The following is a 16,082-nucleotide window of genomic DNA, read 5'->3' on the forward strand; positions in this document are numbered from 1 at the left end:
ATAGTAGTTATATTCTTGTACATAGGGGCAGTATTATAGTAGTTATATTCTTGTACATAGGGGCAGTATTATAGTAGTTATATTCTTGTACATAGGGGCAGTATTATAGTAGTTATATTCTTGTACATAGGGGGAGTATTATAGTAGTTATATTATTGTACATAGGAGCAGTATTATAGTAGTTATATTCTTGTACATAGGGGCAGTATTATAGTAGTTATATTCTTGTACATAGAGGCAGTATCATAGTAGTTATATTCTTGTACACAGGGGCAGTATTATAGTAGTTATATTCTTGAACATAGGGGCAGTATTATAGTAGTTATATTCTTGTACATAGAGGCAGTATTATAGTAGTTATATTCTTGTACACAGGGGCAGTATTATAGTAGTTATATTCTTGTACACAGGAGCAGTATTATAGTAGTTATATTCTTGTACATAGGGGCAGTATTATAGTAGTTATATTCTTGGACATAGGTGGCAGTATTATAGTAGTTATATTCTTGTACATAGGAGCAGTATTATAGTAGTTATATTATTGTACATAGGGGCAGTATTATAGTAGTTATATTCTTGTACATAGGGGCAGTATTATAGCAGTTATATTCTTGTACATAGGAGCAGTATTATAGTAGTTATATTCTTGGACATAAGAGCAGTATTATAGTAGTTATATTCTTGTACATAGGAGCAGTATTATAGTAGTTATATTCTTGGACATAGGGGCAGTATTATAGTAGTTATATTCTTGTACATAGGGGGCAGTATTATAGTAGTTATATTCTTGGACATAGGAGCAGTATTATAGTAGTTATATTCTTGTACATAGGAGCAGTATTATAGTAGTTATATTCTTGTACATAGGGGCAGTATTATAGTAGTTATATTCTTGTACATAGGAGCAGTATTATAGTAGTTATATTCTTGTACATAGGGGCAGTATTATAGTAGTTATATTCTTGTACATAGGGGGCAGTATTATAGTAGTTATATTCTTGTACATAGGGGCAGTATTATAGTAGTTATATTCTTGTACATAGGGGGAAGTATTATAGTAGTTATATTCTTGTACATAGAGGCAGTATTATAGTAGTTATATTCCTGTACATAGGGGGCAGTATTATAGTAATTATTGTGCTATATATAGGGGCAGTATTATAGTAGTTATATTCTTGTATATAGGAGCAGTATTATAGTAGTTATATTCTTGTATATAGGGGGCAGTATTATAGTAGTTATATTCTTGGACATAGGAGCAGTATTATAGTAGTTATATTCTTGTACATAGGGGCAGTATTATAGTAGTTATATTCTTGTACATAGGGGGCAGTATTATAGTAGTTATATTCTTGTACATAGGGGCAGTATTATAATAGTTATCATCTTGTACATAGGGGGCAGTATTATAGTAGTTATATTCTTGTACATAGGGGCAGTATTATAGTAGTTTTCATCTTATACACAGGGGGCAGTATTATAGTAGTTATATTCTTGTACATAGGGGCAGTATTATAGTAGTTATATACTTGTACATAGGAACAGTATTATAGTAGTTATATACTTGTACATAGGAGCAGTATTATAGTAGTTATCATCTTGTACATAAGGGGCAGTAGTATAGTAGTTATATTCTTGTACATAGGGGCAGTATTATAGTAGTTATATTCTTGTACATAGGGGCAGTATTATAGTAGTTATATTCTTGTACATAGGGGGCAGTATTATAGTAGTTATATTCTTGTACATAGGAGCAGTATTATAGTAGTTATATTCTTGTACATAAGGGCAGTATTATAGTAGTTATCATCTTGTACATAGGGGGCAGTATTATAGTAGTTATATACTTGTACATAGGAGTAGTATTATAGTAGTTATATACTTGTACATAGGAGCAGTATTATAGTAGTTATCATCTTGTACATAGGGGGCAGTATTATAGTAGTTATATTCTTGTAAATAGGGGCAGTATTATAGTAGTTATATTCTTGTACATATAACAGTATTATAGTAGTTATATTCTTGTACATAGGGGCAGTATTATAGTAGTTATATTCTTGTACATAGGGGGCAGTATTATAGTAGTTATATTCTTGTACATAGGAGCAGTATTATAGTAGTTATATTCTTGTACATAGAGGCAGTATTATAGTAGTTATATTCTTGTACATAGGGGCAGTATTATAGTAGTTATATTCTTGTACATAGGAGCAGTATTATAGTAGTTATATTCTTGTACATAGAGGCAGTATTATAGTAGTTATATTCTTGTACATAGGGGCAGTATTATAGTAGTTATCATCTTGTACATAGGGGGCAGTATTATAGTAGTTATATTCTTGTACATAGGGGCAGTATTATAGTAGTTTTCATCTTGTACATAGGGGGCAGTATTATAGTTATATTCCTGTACATAGGGGGCAGTATTATAGTAATTATTGTGCTGTATATAGGGGCAGTATTATAGTAGTTATATTCTTGTACATAGGAGCAGTATTATATTAGTTATATTTTTGTACATAGGAGCAGTATTATAGTAGTTATATTCTTGTACAGAGGGGCAGTATTATAGTAGTTATATTCTTGTACATAGGAGCAGTATTATAGTAGTTATATTCTTGTACATAGCAGCAGTATTATAGTAGTTATATTCTTGTACATAGAGGCAGTATTATAGTAGTTATATTCTTGTACATAGGGGCAGTATTATAGTAGTTATCATCTTGTATATAGGGGGCAGTATTATAGTAGTTATATTCTTGTACATAGGGGCAGTATTATAGTAGTTATATACTTGTACATAGGAGTAGTATTATAGTAGTTATATACTTGTACATAGGAGCAGTATTATAGTAGTTATATTCTTGTACACAGGGGCAGTATTATAGTAGTTATATTCTTGTACACAGGAGCAGTATTATAGTAGTTATATTCTTGTACATAGGGGCAGTATTATAGTAGTTATATTCTTGGACATAGGTGGCAGTATTATAGTAGTTATATTCTTGTACACAGGAGCAGTATTATAATAGTTATATTCTTGTACATAGGGGCAGTATTATAGTAGTTATATTCTTGGACATAGGTGGCAGTATTATAGTAGTTATATTCTTGTACATAGGGGCAGTATTATAGTAGTTATATTCTTGTATATAGGGGCAGTATTATAGTAGTTATATTCTTGTACATAGGGGGCAGCATTATAGTAGTTATATTCTTGTATATAGGGGGCAGTATTATAGTAGTTATATTCTTGTACAAAGGGGGCAGCATTATAGTAGTTATATTCTTGTATATAGGGGGCAGTATTATAGTAGTTATATTCTTGTATATAGGAGCAGTATTATAGTAATTATTGTGCTGTACATAGGGGCAGTATTATAGTAGTTATATTCTTGTACACAGGAGCAGTATTATAGTAGTTATATTCTTGTACATAGGGGCAGTATTATAGTAGTTATATTCTTGTACATAGGGGCAGTATTATAGTAGTTATATTCTTGTACATAGGGGCAGTATTATAGTAGTTATATTCTTGTACACAGGAGCAGTATTATAGTAGTTATATTCTTGTACATAGGAGCAGTACTATAGTAGTTATAGTCTTGTACATAGGAGCAGTATTATAGTAGTTATATTCTTGTACACAGGAGCAGTATTATAGTAGTTATATTCTTGTACACAGGAGCAGTATTATAGTAGTTATATTCTTATACATAGGGGCAGTATTATAGTAGTTATATTCTTGTACATAGGGGCAGTATTATAGTAGTTATATTCTTGTACATAGGGGCAGTATTATAGTAGTTATATTCTTGTACATAGGGGCAGTATTATAGTAGTTATATTCTTGTACATAGGGGCAGTATTATAGTAGTTATATTATTGTACATAGGAGCAGTATTATAGTAGTTATATTCTTGTACATAGGGGCAGTATTATAGTAGTTATATTCTTGTACATAGAGGCAGTATCATAGTAGTTATATTCTTGTACACAGGGGCAGTATTATAGTAGTTATATTCTTGAACATAGGGGCAGTATTATAGTAGTTATATTCTTGTACATAGAGGCAGTATTATAGTAGTTATATTCTTGTACACAGGGGCAGTATTATAGTAGTTATATTCTTGTACACAGGAGCAGTATTATAGTAGTTATATTCTTGTACATAGGGGCAGTATTATAGTAGTTATATTCTTGGACATAGGTGGCAGTATTATAGTAGTTATATTCTTGTACATAGGAGCAGTATTATAGTAGTTATATTCTTGTACATAGGGGCAGTATTATAGTAGTTATATTCTTGGACATAGGTGGCAGTATTATAGTAGTTATATTCTTGTACATAGGAGCAGTATTATAGTAGTTATATTATTGTACATAAGGGCAGTATTATAGTAGTTATATTCTTGTACATAGGGGCAGTATTATAGCAGTTATATTCTTGTACATAGGAGCAGTATTATAGTAGTTATATTCTTGGACATAAGAGCAGTATTATAGTAGTTATATTCTTGTACATAGGAGCAGTATTATAGTAGTTATATTCTTGTACATAGGGGGCAGTATTATAGTAGTTATATTCTTGGACATAGGAGCAGTATTATAGTAGTTATATTCTTGTACATAGGAGCAGTATTATAGTAGTTATATTCTTGTACATAGGGGCAGTATTATAGTAGTTATATTCTTGTACATAGGAGCAGTATTATAGTAGTTATATTCTTGTACATAGGGGCAGTATTATAGTAGTTATATTCTTGTACATAGGGGGCAGTATTATAGTAGTTATATTCTTGTACATAGGGGCAGTATTATAGTAGTTATATTCTTGTACATAGGGGGCAGTATTATAGTAGTTATATTCTTGTACATAGAGGCAGTATTATAGTAGTTATATTCCTGTACATAGGGGGCAGTATTATAGTAATTATTGTGCTATATATAGGGGCAGTATTATAGTAGTTATATTCTTGTATATAGGAGCAGTATTATAGTAGTTATATTCTTGTATATAGGGGGCAGTATTATAGTAGTTATATTCTTGGAGATAGGAGCAGTATTATAGTAGTTATATTCTTGTACATAGGGGCAGTATTATAGTAGTTATATTCTTGTACATAGGGGGCAGTATTATAGTAGTTATATTCTTGTACATAGGGGCAGTATTATAATAGTTATCATCTTGTACATAGGGGGCAGTATTATAGTAGTTATATTCTTGTACATAGGGGCAGTATTATAGTAGTTTTCATCTTGTACACAGGGGGCAGTATTATAGTAGTTATATTCTTGTACATAGAGGCAGTATTATAGTAGTTATATACTTGTACATAGGAACAGTATTATAGTAGTTATATACTTGTACATAGGAGCAGTATTATAGTAGTTATCATCTTGTACATAGGGGGCAGTATTATAGTAGTTATATTCTTGTACATAGGGGCAGTATTATAGTAGTTATATTCTTGTACATATAACAGTATTATAGTAGTTATATTCTTGTACATAGGGGCAGTATTATAGTAGTTATATTCTTGTACATAGGGGGCAGTATTATAGTAGTTATATTCTTGTACATAGGAGCAGTATTATAGTAGTTATATTCTTGTACATAGGGGCAGTATTATAGTAGTTATCATCTTGTACATAGGGGGCAGTATTATAGTAGTTATATACTTGTACATAGGAGTAGTATTATAGTAGTTATATACTTGTACATAGGAGCAGTATTATAGTAGTTATCATCTTGTACATAGGGGGCAGTATTATAGTAGTTATATTCTTGTAAATAGGGGCAGTATTATAGTAGTTATATTCTTGTACATATAACAGTATTATAGTAGTTATATTCTTGTACATAGGGGCAGTATTATAGTAGTTATATTCTTGTACATAGGGGGCAGTATTATAGTAGTTATATTCTTGTACATAGGAGCAGTATTATAGTAGTTATATTCTTGTACATAGAGGCAGTATTATAGTAGTTATATTCTTGTACATAGGGGCAGTATTATAGTAGTTATATTCTTGTACATAGGAGCAGTATTATAGTAGTTATATTCTTGTACATAGAGGCAGTATTATAGTAGTTATATTCTTGTACATAGGGGCAGTATTATAGTAGTTATCATCTTGTACATAGGGGGCAGTATTATAGTAGTTATATTCTTGTACATAGGGGCAGTATTATAGTAGTTTTCATCTTGTACATAGGGGGCAGTATTATAGTTATATTCCTGTACATAGGGGGCAGTATTATAGTAATTATTGTGCTGTATATAGGGGCAGTATTATAGTAGTTATATTCTTGTACATAGGAGCAGTATTATATTAGTTATATTCTTGTACATAGGAGCAGTATTATAGTAGTTATATTCTTGTACAGAGGGGCAGTATTATAGTAGTTATATTCTTGTACATAGGAGCAGTATTATAGTAGTTATATTCTTGTACATAGCAGCAGTATTATAGTAGTTATATTCTTGTACATAGAGGCAGTATTATAGTAGTTATATTCTTGTACATAGGGGCAGTATTATAGTAGTTATCATCTTGTACATAGGGGGCAGTATTATAGTAGTTATATTCTTGTACATAGGGGCAGTATTATAGTAGTTATATACTTGTACATAGGAGCAGTATTATAGTAGTTATATACTTGTACATAGGAGCAGTATTATAGTAGTTATCATCTTGTACATAGGGGTCAGTATTATAGTAGTTATATTCTTGTACATAGGGGCAGTATTATAGTAGTTATATTCTTGTACATATAACAGTATTATAGTAGTTATATTCTTGTACATAGGGGCAGTATTATAGTAGTTATATTCTTGTACATAGGGGGCAGTATTATAGTAGTTATATTCTTGTACATAGGAGCAGTATTATAGTAGTTATATTCTTGTACATAGAGGCAGTATTATAGTAGTTATATTCTTGTACATAGGGGCAGTATTATAGTAGTTATATTAATAATAATAATAAAAATTTTTATTTTTATAGCGCCGACATATTCCACAGCACTTTACATTTCAGAGGGGATTTGTACAGACAATAGACATTACAGCATAACAATAATCACATACAGTAGATTATAACAGATACCAAGAGGAGTGAGGGCCCTGCTCGCAAGCTTACAGTCTATGAGGAAAGAGGTAGACATGAAAGGTGGGTGGTAACAGTTGCCCTGATTGTATGGACCAGCCATAATGTTAAGTGTGCAACAGTACAGACACAGAGGGCTAATGGATGCATAAAGCATGTGGGAACATGATGCTGGGAACCTGGTTATGGTAAAACTTTTGGCTCTGCCACACAGGGATAGGTTAGGTTAATGTGTTGAGGCGATAGGCCAGTCTGAATAAATGCGTTTTCAGGACACGCTTAAAATTGTGGGGATTGGGGACTAATCGTATTGACCTGGGAAGTGCATTCCAAAGAATTGGCGCGGCACGTGTAAAGTCTTGGAGACGGGAGTAGGAGGTTCTGACTATTGAGGATACTAACCTCAGGTCATCAGCAGAACGGAGGGCGCGGGTAGGGTGGTATACTGAAACAAGGGAGGAGATGTAGGGTGGTGCTGAGCCATGGAGGGCTTTGTGGGTGAGGGTAATAAGTTTATACTGAATTCTGGAGTGGATGGGTAGCCAGTGTAATGACTGGCACTAGGTAGAGGCATCGGTGTAACGATTGGTGAGGAATATGATCCTGGCTGCAGCATTCAAGACAGATTGGAGAGGGGAGAGTTTGGTAAGAGGGAGACCGATTAGAAGAGAGTTACAATAGTCGAGACGAGAATGAATAAGAGAAACAGTAAGAGTTTTTGCAGAGTCAAAAGTAAGAAAAGGTCGAATTCTAGAAATGTTTTTGAGGTGCAGATGACAAGAGCGAGCCAGTGATCGAATGTGGGGGGCAAAGGAAAGCTCGGAATCAAGTATGACCCCAAGACAGCGGGCATGTTGCTGGGGAGTAATAGTGGAACCACACACAGAAATAGCAATGTCGGGTATAGGTACATTAGTAGCGGGAGGAAACACCAGGAGTTCAGTCTTTGACAGGTTCAGTTTCAGATATAGTGAGGACATGATATTAGACACAGCGTTTAGACAATCACCAGTGTTTTCTAGAAAGGCTGGCGTGATGTTAGGAGAAGAAGCGTATAATTGGGTGTCATCAGCATAGAGATGGTACTGGAAACCAAATCTACTGATTGTTTGACCAATAGGGGCAGTGTACAAGGAGAAGAGGAGGGGGCCTAGAACCGATCCTTGAGGAACCCCAACAGTAAGGGGAACGTGAGAGGAGGAGGAACCGGCAAAAGAAACAGTAAAGGAGCGGTCGGAGAGATAGGAGAAGAACCAGGAGAGAACGGTGTCCTTGAGGCCAATGGAATGGAGCATAGTGAGGAGGAGCTGATGATCCACAGTGTCGAATGCTGCAGAGAGATCCAAGAGAATTAGCATGGAGTAATGACCATTTGATTTAGCTGTTAGCAGATCATTAGAGACTTTAGTGAGGGCAGTTTCAGTGGAGTGTAAAGAGCGGAAACCGGATTGGAGAGGGTCGAGAAGAGAGTTTTCTGAGAGATAGCGGATAAGACGGGAGTGGACCAGGCGTTCCAGGAGTTTAGAGATGAAGGGAAGATTAGAGACAGGTCTATAGTTAGCGGCACAGTTTTGGTCGAGGGATGGTTTTTTAAGTAGTGGATGTATGATGGCATGCTTAAATGAGGAGGGAAAAATACCAGTAGAGAGAGAGAGGTTAAATATTTTAGTTAGGTGAGGGGTGACAGCAGGGGAAAGGGACTGGAGGAGATGTGACGGAAATGGGTCACTGGTGCAAGTAGTTGGGCGAGAAGATGCAAGGAGCCTGCTTACTTCTTCTTCTGTGACTGGTTCAAAATCAGAGAGTGAGTTAGATGCAGTGGGGGAGGGAGGACGGTGCATGGTATGAGGGGATTTGGAGATAATTTCCTGTCGGATCTGGTCAATTTTTTCTTTGAAGTAATTGGCCAGATCGTCAGCTCGGAGCTCCGTGGTTGGGGCCTGTACTCTTGGATTGAGTAGAGAATGAAAAGTGTCAAAGAGACGTTTCGGGTTATTGGACAGTGAGGTGATGAGGGTGTTGAAATAGGTTTGTTTGGAGAGGTGAAGGGCAGTGTTGTATGTTCTAAGCATAAACTTAAAATGGATGAAATCTTCGTGTAGATTGGATTTTCTCCACAGACGTTCGGCGCACCTGGAGCACCGCTGCAGGAAACGTGTTTGCACCGTGTGCCAGGGTTGTCGCCGTCTGTGTTGTGGTGTTCTATTTATAGGGGGTGCAAATTCATCCAGGGCAGTTTGAAGTGTTTCATTGTAATGCTTCAATGCAGAATCAGGACATGAGAGGGAGGAGATAGGGGCCAATGAAGACTGCAAGTTCTTCATAAGTTTCTGGGTGTTAATGGCCTGTATGTTTCTATAAGTCTGAACAGTGGGGGTGACCTGAGCAGCCTGGCAGTTCTTTATAGAGAATGAAAGAAGATTGTGGTCAGAGAGCGGGAGAGGGGAGTTTGCAAAATCATCCACTGCACAAAGCCGAGAGAAGACCAAGTCGAGGGAGTTTCCGTCTTCATGCGTTGGAGAATTAGTGAGCTGCGAAAGGCCAAATGAGGAGGTTAGAGATAAAAGGTGAGTAGCAGATGGGGAGAGGGGAAGAGCAATGGGGATGTTGAAATCTCCCATGATGAGGGTAGGGATGTCACAGGAGAGAAAATGTGGAAGCCAAGTGGCAAAATGATCCAGGAACTGATGGGAGGGGCCGGGAGGACGATACACCACCGCCACTTGCATGGAGAAGGGGGTGTAGAGTCTGACGGCATGGACCTCAAAAGAAGGGAAGACAAGTGAGGGTACTTGAGGGATAACCTGAAAGGTACATTTTGGTGATAGGAGCAGACCAACGCCTCCACCAGCTCTATTGTCTGATCTTGGGGTATGAGAGAAGTGTAGCCCCCCATATGAAAGAGCAGCAGCAGCGGTAGTATCTGACTGCTGGATCCAGGTTTCAGTAAGAGCCAGGAGGTTAAGAGAATTAGAAAGGAAGAAGTCATGAATGAAGGAGAGTTTGTTACACACTGAGCGAGAATTCCAAAGTGCACAATTAAGAGAGATAGATGGCATGCAGGGAATATTAATGAGATTAGAGGGGTTTCTGAGTGTAGCAGTGGGGGGGTTTGACTTTCTATAACATGGGGGACCAGGGTTGGGAGCAATGTCTCCTGCGACTAGGAGAAGGAGGATAGAAAGAGTGAGCAGATGGTTAAGTGATTTGTGAGAGCGTCTCTGGTGTTGAATGGTGGGACTGCCTGGATCTGTGCAATTTAACAATGTGAAAAGAGCGTGAGTGCTATACATAGGAGAGGAAAGGAGTGAGGGGCCAATATGGATGGAGTGTGGAGAATTAATGCCAGGGCGGTGGATGTGTGTGAATGCAGCGGCCAGGATATAAATTACACAAATGCATATGGTATATATTTGTTGTACTCCAAATGTACAGGGAGTAGATGTATATAAATGTCTTACCTGTCTCCTGCCCTGTCTAACTGTCATGTTATAACTGCCAGTAGTACTTTGATACATGTACTTTGATTACATGTGCATAAATGCCACCCCTGCATAAATGCTCCCCCTAGCTATGTCCGAATATATAGGAGATTAAGGCTAAGTTTTGTTTTTTTTTGGCTCTCTCTTCTCGTTAATCAATCACACTAAATTGAGACACCAGGACCCAATAAAATGTTGTGGTCAAATAAACACATGTCCAGCACTACATGGATCATAAAGCACTTTGAAAAGTTTCTTGACCTCACAACATAAGGGGACAAGCAGAGTAAGTTGAAAAAAACTATATACCAGATATAAGTTTGCAGAGTTGAAAACACATAGATAGCATTCAGGATTAACTGCTTGCTGACATTGAATGGAGACACAGGAGTGGATTCAGAGCAGAGATTGGAAAAGCTGGTTACCTGTATGAAGAGAATAGAGATGCGTGTCACATTCATCCATGTTATAACTGCCAGAAGTACTTTGATACATGTACTTAGATTACATGTGCATAAATGCCACCCCTGCATGTTATCATCTTGTACATAGGGGGCAGTATTATAGTAGTTATATACTTGTACATAGGAGTAGTATTATAGTAGTTATATACTTGTACATAGGAGCAGTATTATAGTAGTTATCATCTTGTACATAGAGGCAGTATTATAGTAGTTATATTCTTGTACATAGGGGCAGTATTATAGTAGTTATCATCTTGTACATAGGGGGCAGTATTATAGTAGTTATATTCTTGTACATAGGGGCAGTATTATAGTAGTTTTCATCTTGTACATAGGGGCAGTATTATAGTAATTATATTCTTGTACATAGGGGCAGTATTATAGTAGTTATATACTTGTACATAGGAGCAGTATTATAGTAGTTATATACTTGTACATAGGAGCAGTATTATAGTAGTTATCATCTTGTACATAGGGGGCAGTATTATAGTAGTTATATTCTTGTACATAGGGGCAGTATTATAGTAGTTATATTCTTGTACATATAACAGTATTATAGTAGTTATATTCTTGTACATAGGGGCAGTATTATAGTAGTTATATTCTTGTACATGGGGGCAGTATTATAGTAGTTATATTCTTGTACATAGGAGCAGTATTATAGTAGTTATATTCTTGTACATAGAGGCAGTATTATAGTAGTTATATTCTTGTACATAGGGGCAGTGCAGTATTATAGTAGTTATCGTCTTGTACATAGGGGGCAGTATTATAGTAGTTATATACTTGTACATAGGAGCAGTATTATAGTAGTTATCATCTTGTACATAGGGGGCAGTATTATAGTAGTTATATTCTTGTACATAGGGGCAGTATTATAGTAGTTATATTCTTGTACATATAACAGTATTATAGTAGTCATATTCTTGTACATAGGGGCAGTATTATAGTAGTTATATTCTTGTACATAGGGGGCAATATTATAGTAGTTATATTCTTGTACATAGGAGCAGTATTATAGTAGTTATATTCTTGTACATAGAGGCAGTATTATAGTAGCTATATTCTTGTACATAGGGGCAGTATTATAGTAGTTATATTCTTGTACATAGGAGCAGTATTATAGTAGTTATATTCTTGTACATAGAGGCAGTATTATAGTAGTTATATTATTGTACATAGGGGCAGTATTATAGTAGTTATCATCTTGTACATAGGGGGCAGTATTATAGTAGTTATATTCTTGTACATAGGGGCAGTATTATAGTAGTTTTCATCTTGTACATAGGGGGCAGTATTATAGTTATATTCCTGTACATAGGGGGCAGTATTATAGTAATTATTGTGCTGTATATAGGGGCAGTATTATAGTAGTTATATTCTTGTACATAGGAGCAGTATTATATTAGTTATATTCTTGTACATAGGAGCAGTATTATAGTAGTTATATTCTTGTACAGAGGGGCAGTATTATAGTAGTTATATTCTTGTACATAGGAGCAGTATTATAGTAGTTATATTCTTGTACATAGGAGCAGTATTATAGTAGTTATATTCTTGTACATAGAGGCAGTATTATAGTAGTTATATTCTTGTACATAGGGGCAGTATTATAGTAGTTATCATCTTGTACATAGCGGGCAGTATTATAGTAGTTATATTCTTGTACATAGGGGCAGTATTATAGTAGTTTTCATCTTGTACATAGGGGGCAGTATTATAGTAGTTATATTCTTGTACATAGGGGCAGTATTATAGTAGTTATATTCTTGTACATAGGGGCAGTATTATAGTAGTTATATACTTGTACATAGGAGCAGTATTATAGTAGTTAAATACTTGTACATAGGAGCAGTATTATAGTAGTTATCATCTTGTACATAAGGGGCAGTATTATAGTAGTTATATTCTTGTACATAGGGGCAGTATTATAGTAGTTATATTCTTGTACATATAACAGTATTATAGTAGTTATATTCTTGTACATAGGGGCAGTATTATAGTAGTTATATTCTTGTACATAGGAGCAGTATTATAGTAGTTATATTCTTGTACATAGGGGCAGTATTATAGTAGTTATATTCTTGTACATAGGAGCAGTATTATAGTAGTTATATTCTTGTACATAGGAGGCAGTATTATAGTAGTTATATTCTTGCACATAGGAGCAGTATAGTAGTTATATTCTTGTACATAGGGAGCAGTATTATAGTAGTTATATTCTTGTATATAGGAGCAGTATTATAGTAGTTATATTCATGTACATAGGGGTAGTATTATAGTAGTTATATTCTTGTACATAGGGGGCAGTATTATAGTAGTTAGATTCTTGTACATAGGAGCAGTATAGTAGTTATATTCTTGTACATAGGGAGCAGTATTATAGTAGTTATATTCTTGTACATAGGGGCAGTATTATAGTAGTTATATTCTTGTACATAGGGGCAGTATTATAGTAGTTATATTCCTGTACATAGGGGCAGTATTATAGTAGTTATATTCTTGTACATAGGGGGCAGTATTATAGTAGTTATATTCTTGTACATAGGGGCAGTATTATAGTAGTTATATTCCTGTACATAGGGGCAGTATTATAGTAGTTATATTCCTGTACATAGGGGGCAGTATTATAGTAATTATATTCTTGTATATAGGGAGCAGTATTATAGGAGTTATATTCCTGTACATAGGGGGCAGTATTATAGTAATTATATTCTTGTATATAGGGAGCAGTATTATAGTAGTTATATTCTTGTACATAGGGGCAGTATTATAGGAGTTATATTCCTGTACATAGGGGCAGTATTATAGGAGTTATATTCTTGTACATAGGGGCAGTATTATAGTAGTTATATTCTTGTACATAGGGGCAGTATTATAGTAGTTATATTCTTGTACGTAGGGGCAGTATTATAGTAGTTATATTCTTGTACATAGGAGCAGTATTATAGTAGTTATATTCTTGTACATAGGGGCAGTATTATAGGAGTTATATTCTTGTACATAGGGGCAGTATTATAGGAGTTATATTCTTGTACATAGAGGCAGTATTATAGTAGTTATATTCTTGTACATAGGAGCAGTATTATAGTAGTTATATTCTTGTACATAGAGGCAGTATTATAGTAGTTATATTCTTGTACATAGGAGCAGTATTATAGTAGTTATATTCTTGTACATAGGGGCAGTATTATAGGAGTTATATTCTTGTACATAGGGGCAGTATTATAGGAGTTATATTCTTGTACATAGAGGCAGTATTATAGTAGTTATATTCTTGTACATAGGAGCAGTATTATAGTAGTTATATTCTTGTACATAGGGGCAGTATTATAGTAGTTATATTCTTGTACATAGGAACAGTATTATAGTAGTTATATTCTTGTACATAGGGGCAGTATTATAGGAGTTATATTCCTGTACATAGGGGGCAGTATTATAGTAATTATTGTGCTGTATATAGGGGCAGTATTATAGTAGAGTCCTGCCAATTGGGGGTTAGTCTTACATGAGCATTGTATTTAGTTCTATGAATGTATACTGTGTGTCTCACATGATCTCATCATGGTCACAGCATGCAGGGGGTTAACAACACTATATATTATACACCTCCTTTTACCGCTCAGGGATATGTCACGTGATTAGAGTCAGGTTTCCAGAGTGACTAATCCCATCCGGGCATTTGTTTCCTAGGCTCCGCCCTCTGTTTATTGTCCTCAGTGTCTCCGCCTCTGGTTTCATCCAATCCGGGCCGCGCTTCCCTTCCCCCACAATGTAACACTACCCGCCTTTTCCTGTGGAAACAGTGTGACTCCGCCTCTCACCATCCACCAATCGCCGGAGACTTCTCGCGCTCCAGATTAGTCGTCTCCTCCTGACTCCGCCTTTCGCTCTCATCCAATCCTCTGTCACTTTCTTTTCTCCCGCCTCATTTTATTCCCGCCTTTCTCATTGCGCCAATCGCCTGTCGCCGGCTGTCTCCGCCCTACTCTTGTTACCCCCTCCCCCATTGCGGCTCCGCCTCCGCCACAGATCGCTCCTCCCTCCGGTTCTCGCCCATTATTCGGGCTGTAGTCGGTGACCGGCGACGGCGGAACATGGAGCGCCCGTTGATTTCGGAGACTCTGGCGCAGGTAGGACCGTGCTCGGCGGCCTGGTGTGAGGAGAACGGCGCTGCTGTGCTCCGTGTGGTGTTATCTCTAGGAGCCGCCATAGATACGGAGCGGAGGGGTTAATAGAGCGTGAGGGGAGCGCTGCTGTGCCCGGAGCGGCCTGCAGGGGCCGCTGGTGGGTGCCGTCCCCTATACAATCTATAGGGCCCCGAATTTACATAGAAACGGATGATCCCGTGAGGTGAAAAGAGCTCTCCCCACCATCTATAGCATAGACCCCCACATACAGGACCCCCAGATACAGAAACCCCCCTGTATACAGAGCTCCCCACCATCTATAGCATAGACCCCCACATACAGGACCCCCAGATACAGAAACCCCCCTGTATACAGAGCTCCTGACCATCTATAGCATAGACCCCCGCATACAGGACCCCCAGATACAGAAACCCCCCTGTATACAGAGCTCCTGACCATCTATAGCATAGACCCCCGCATACAGGACCCCCAGATACAGAAACCCCCCTGTATACAGAGCTCCCCACCATCTATAGCATAGACCCCCACATACAGGACCCCCAGATACAGAAACCCCCCTGTATACAGAGCTCCTGACCATCTATAGCATAGACCCCCGCATACAGGACCCCCAGATACAGAAACCCCCCTGTATACAGAGCTCCCCACCATCTATAGCATAGACCCCCACATACAGGACCCCCAGATACAGAAACCCCCCTGTATACAGAGCTCCTGACCATCTATAGCATAGACCCCCGCATACAGGACCCCCAGATACAGAAACCCCCCTGTATACAGAGCTCCCCACCATCTATAGCATAGACCCCCACATACAGGACCCCCAGATACAGAAACCCCCCTGTATACAGAGCTCCTGACCATCTATAGCA

General features: G+C 37.0%; 1 protein-coding gene across 1 annotated transcript in view; it reads left to right on the forward strand.

Annotated features, from left to right (window-relative positions):
- The first annotated feature begins 15,036 nt into the window (after positions 1–15,036).
- Positions 15,037–16,082, forward strand: part of LOC141054061 (uncharacterized) — a 50,156-nt gene continuing 49,110 nt past the window's right edge. Inside the window, exon 1 of the mRNA XM_073551238.1 lies at positions 15,037–15,192. Coding sequence (XP_073407339.1) covers positions 15,157–15,192 — 36 coding nt within the window. The 5' untranslated portion in view covers positions 15,037–15,156. The remainder of the gene's footprint in view (positions 15,193–16,082) is intronic.

Source organism: Dendrobates tinctorius, unplaced genomic scaffold (assembly GCF_039654945.1).
Source record: "Dendrobates tinctorius isolate UK_male_01 unplaced genomic scaffold, ASM3965494v1 ptg000173l, whole genome shotgun sequence".
Lineage (NCBI taxonomy): Eukaryota > Metazoa > Chordata > Amphibia > Anura > Dendrobatidae > Dendrobates > Dendrobates tinctorius.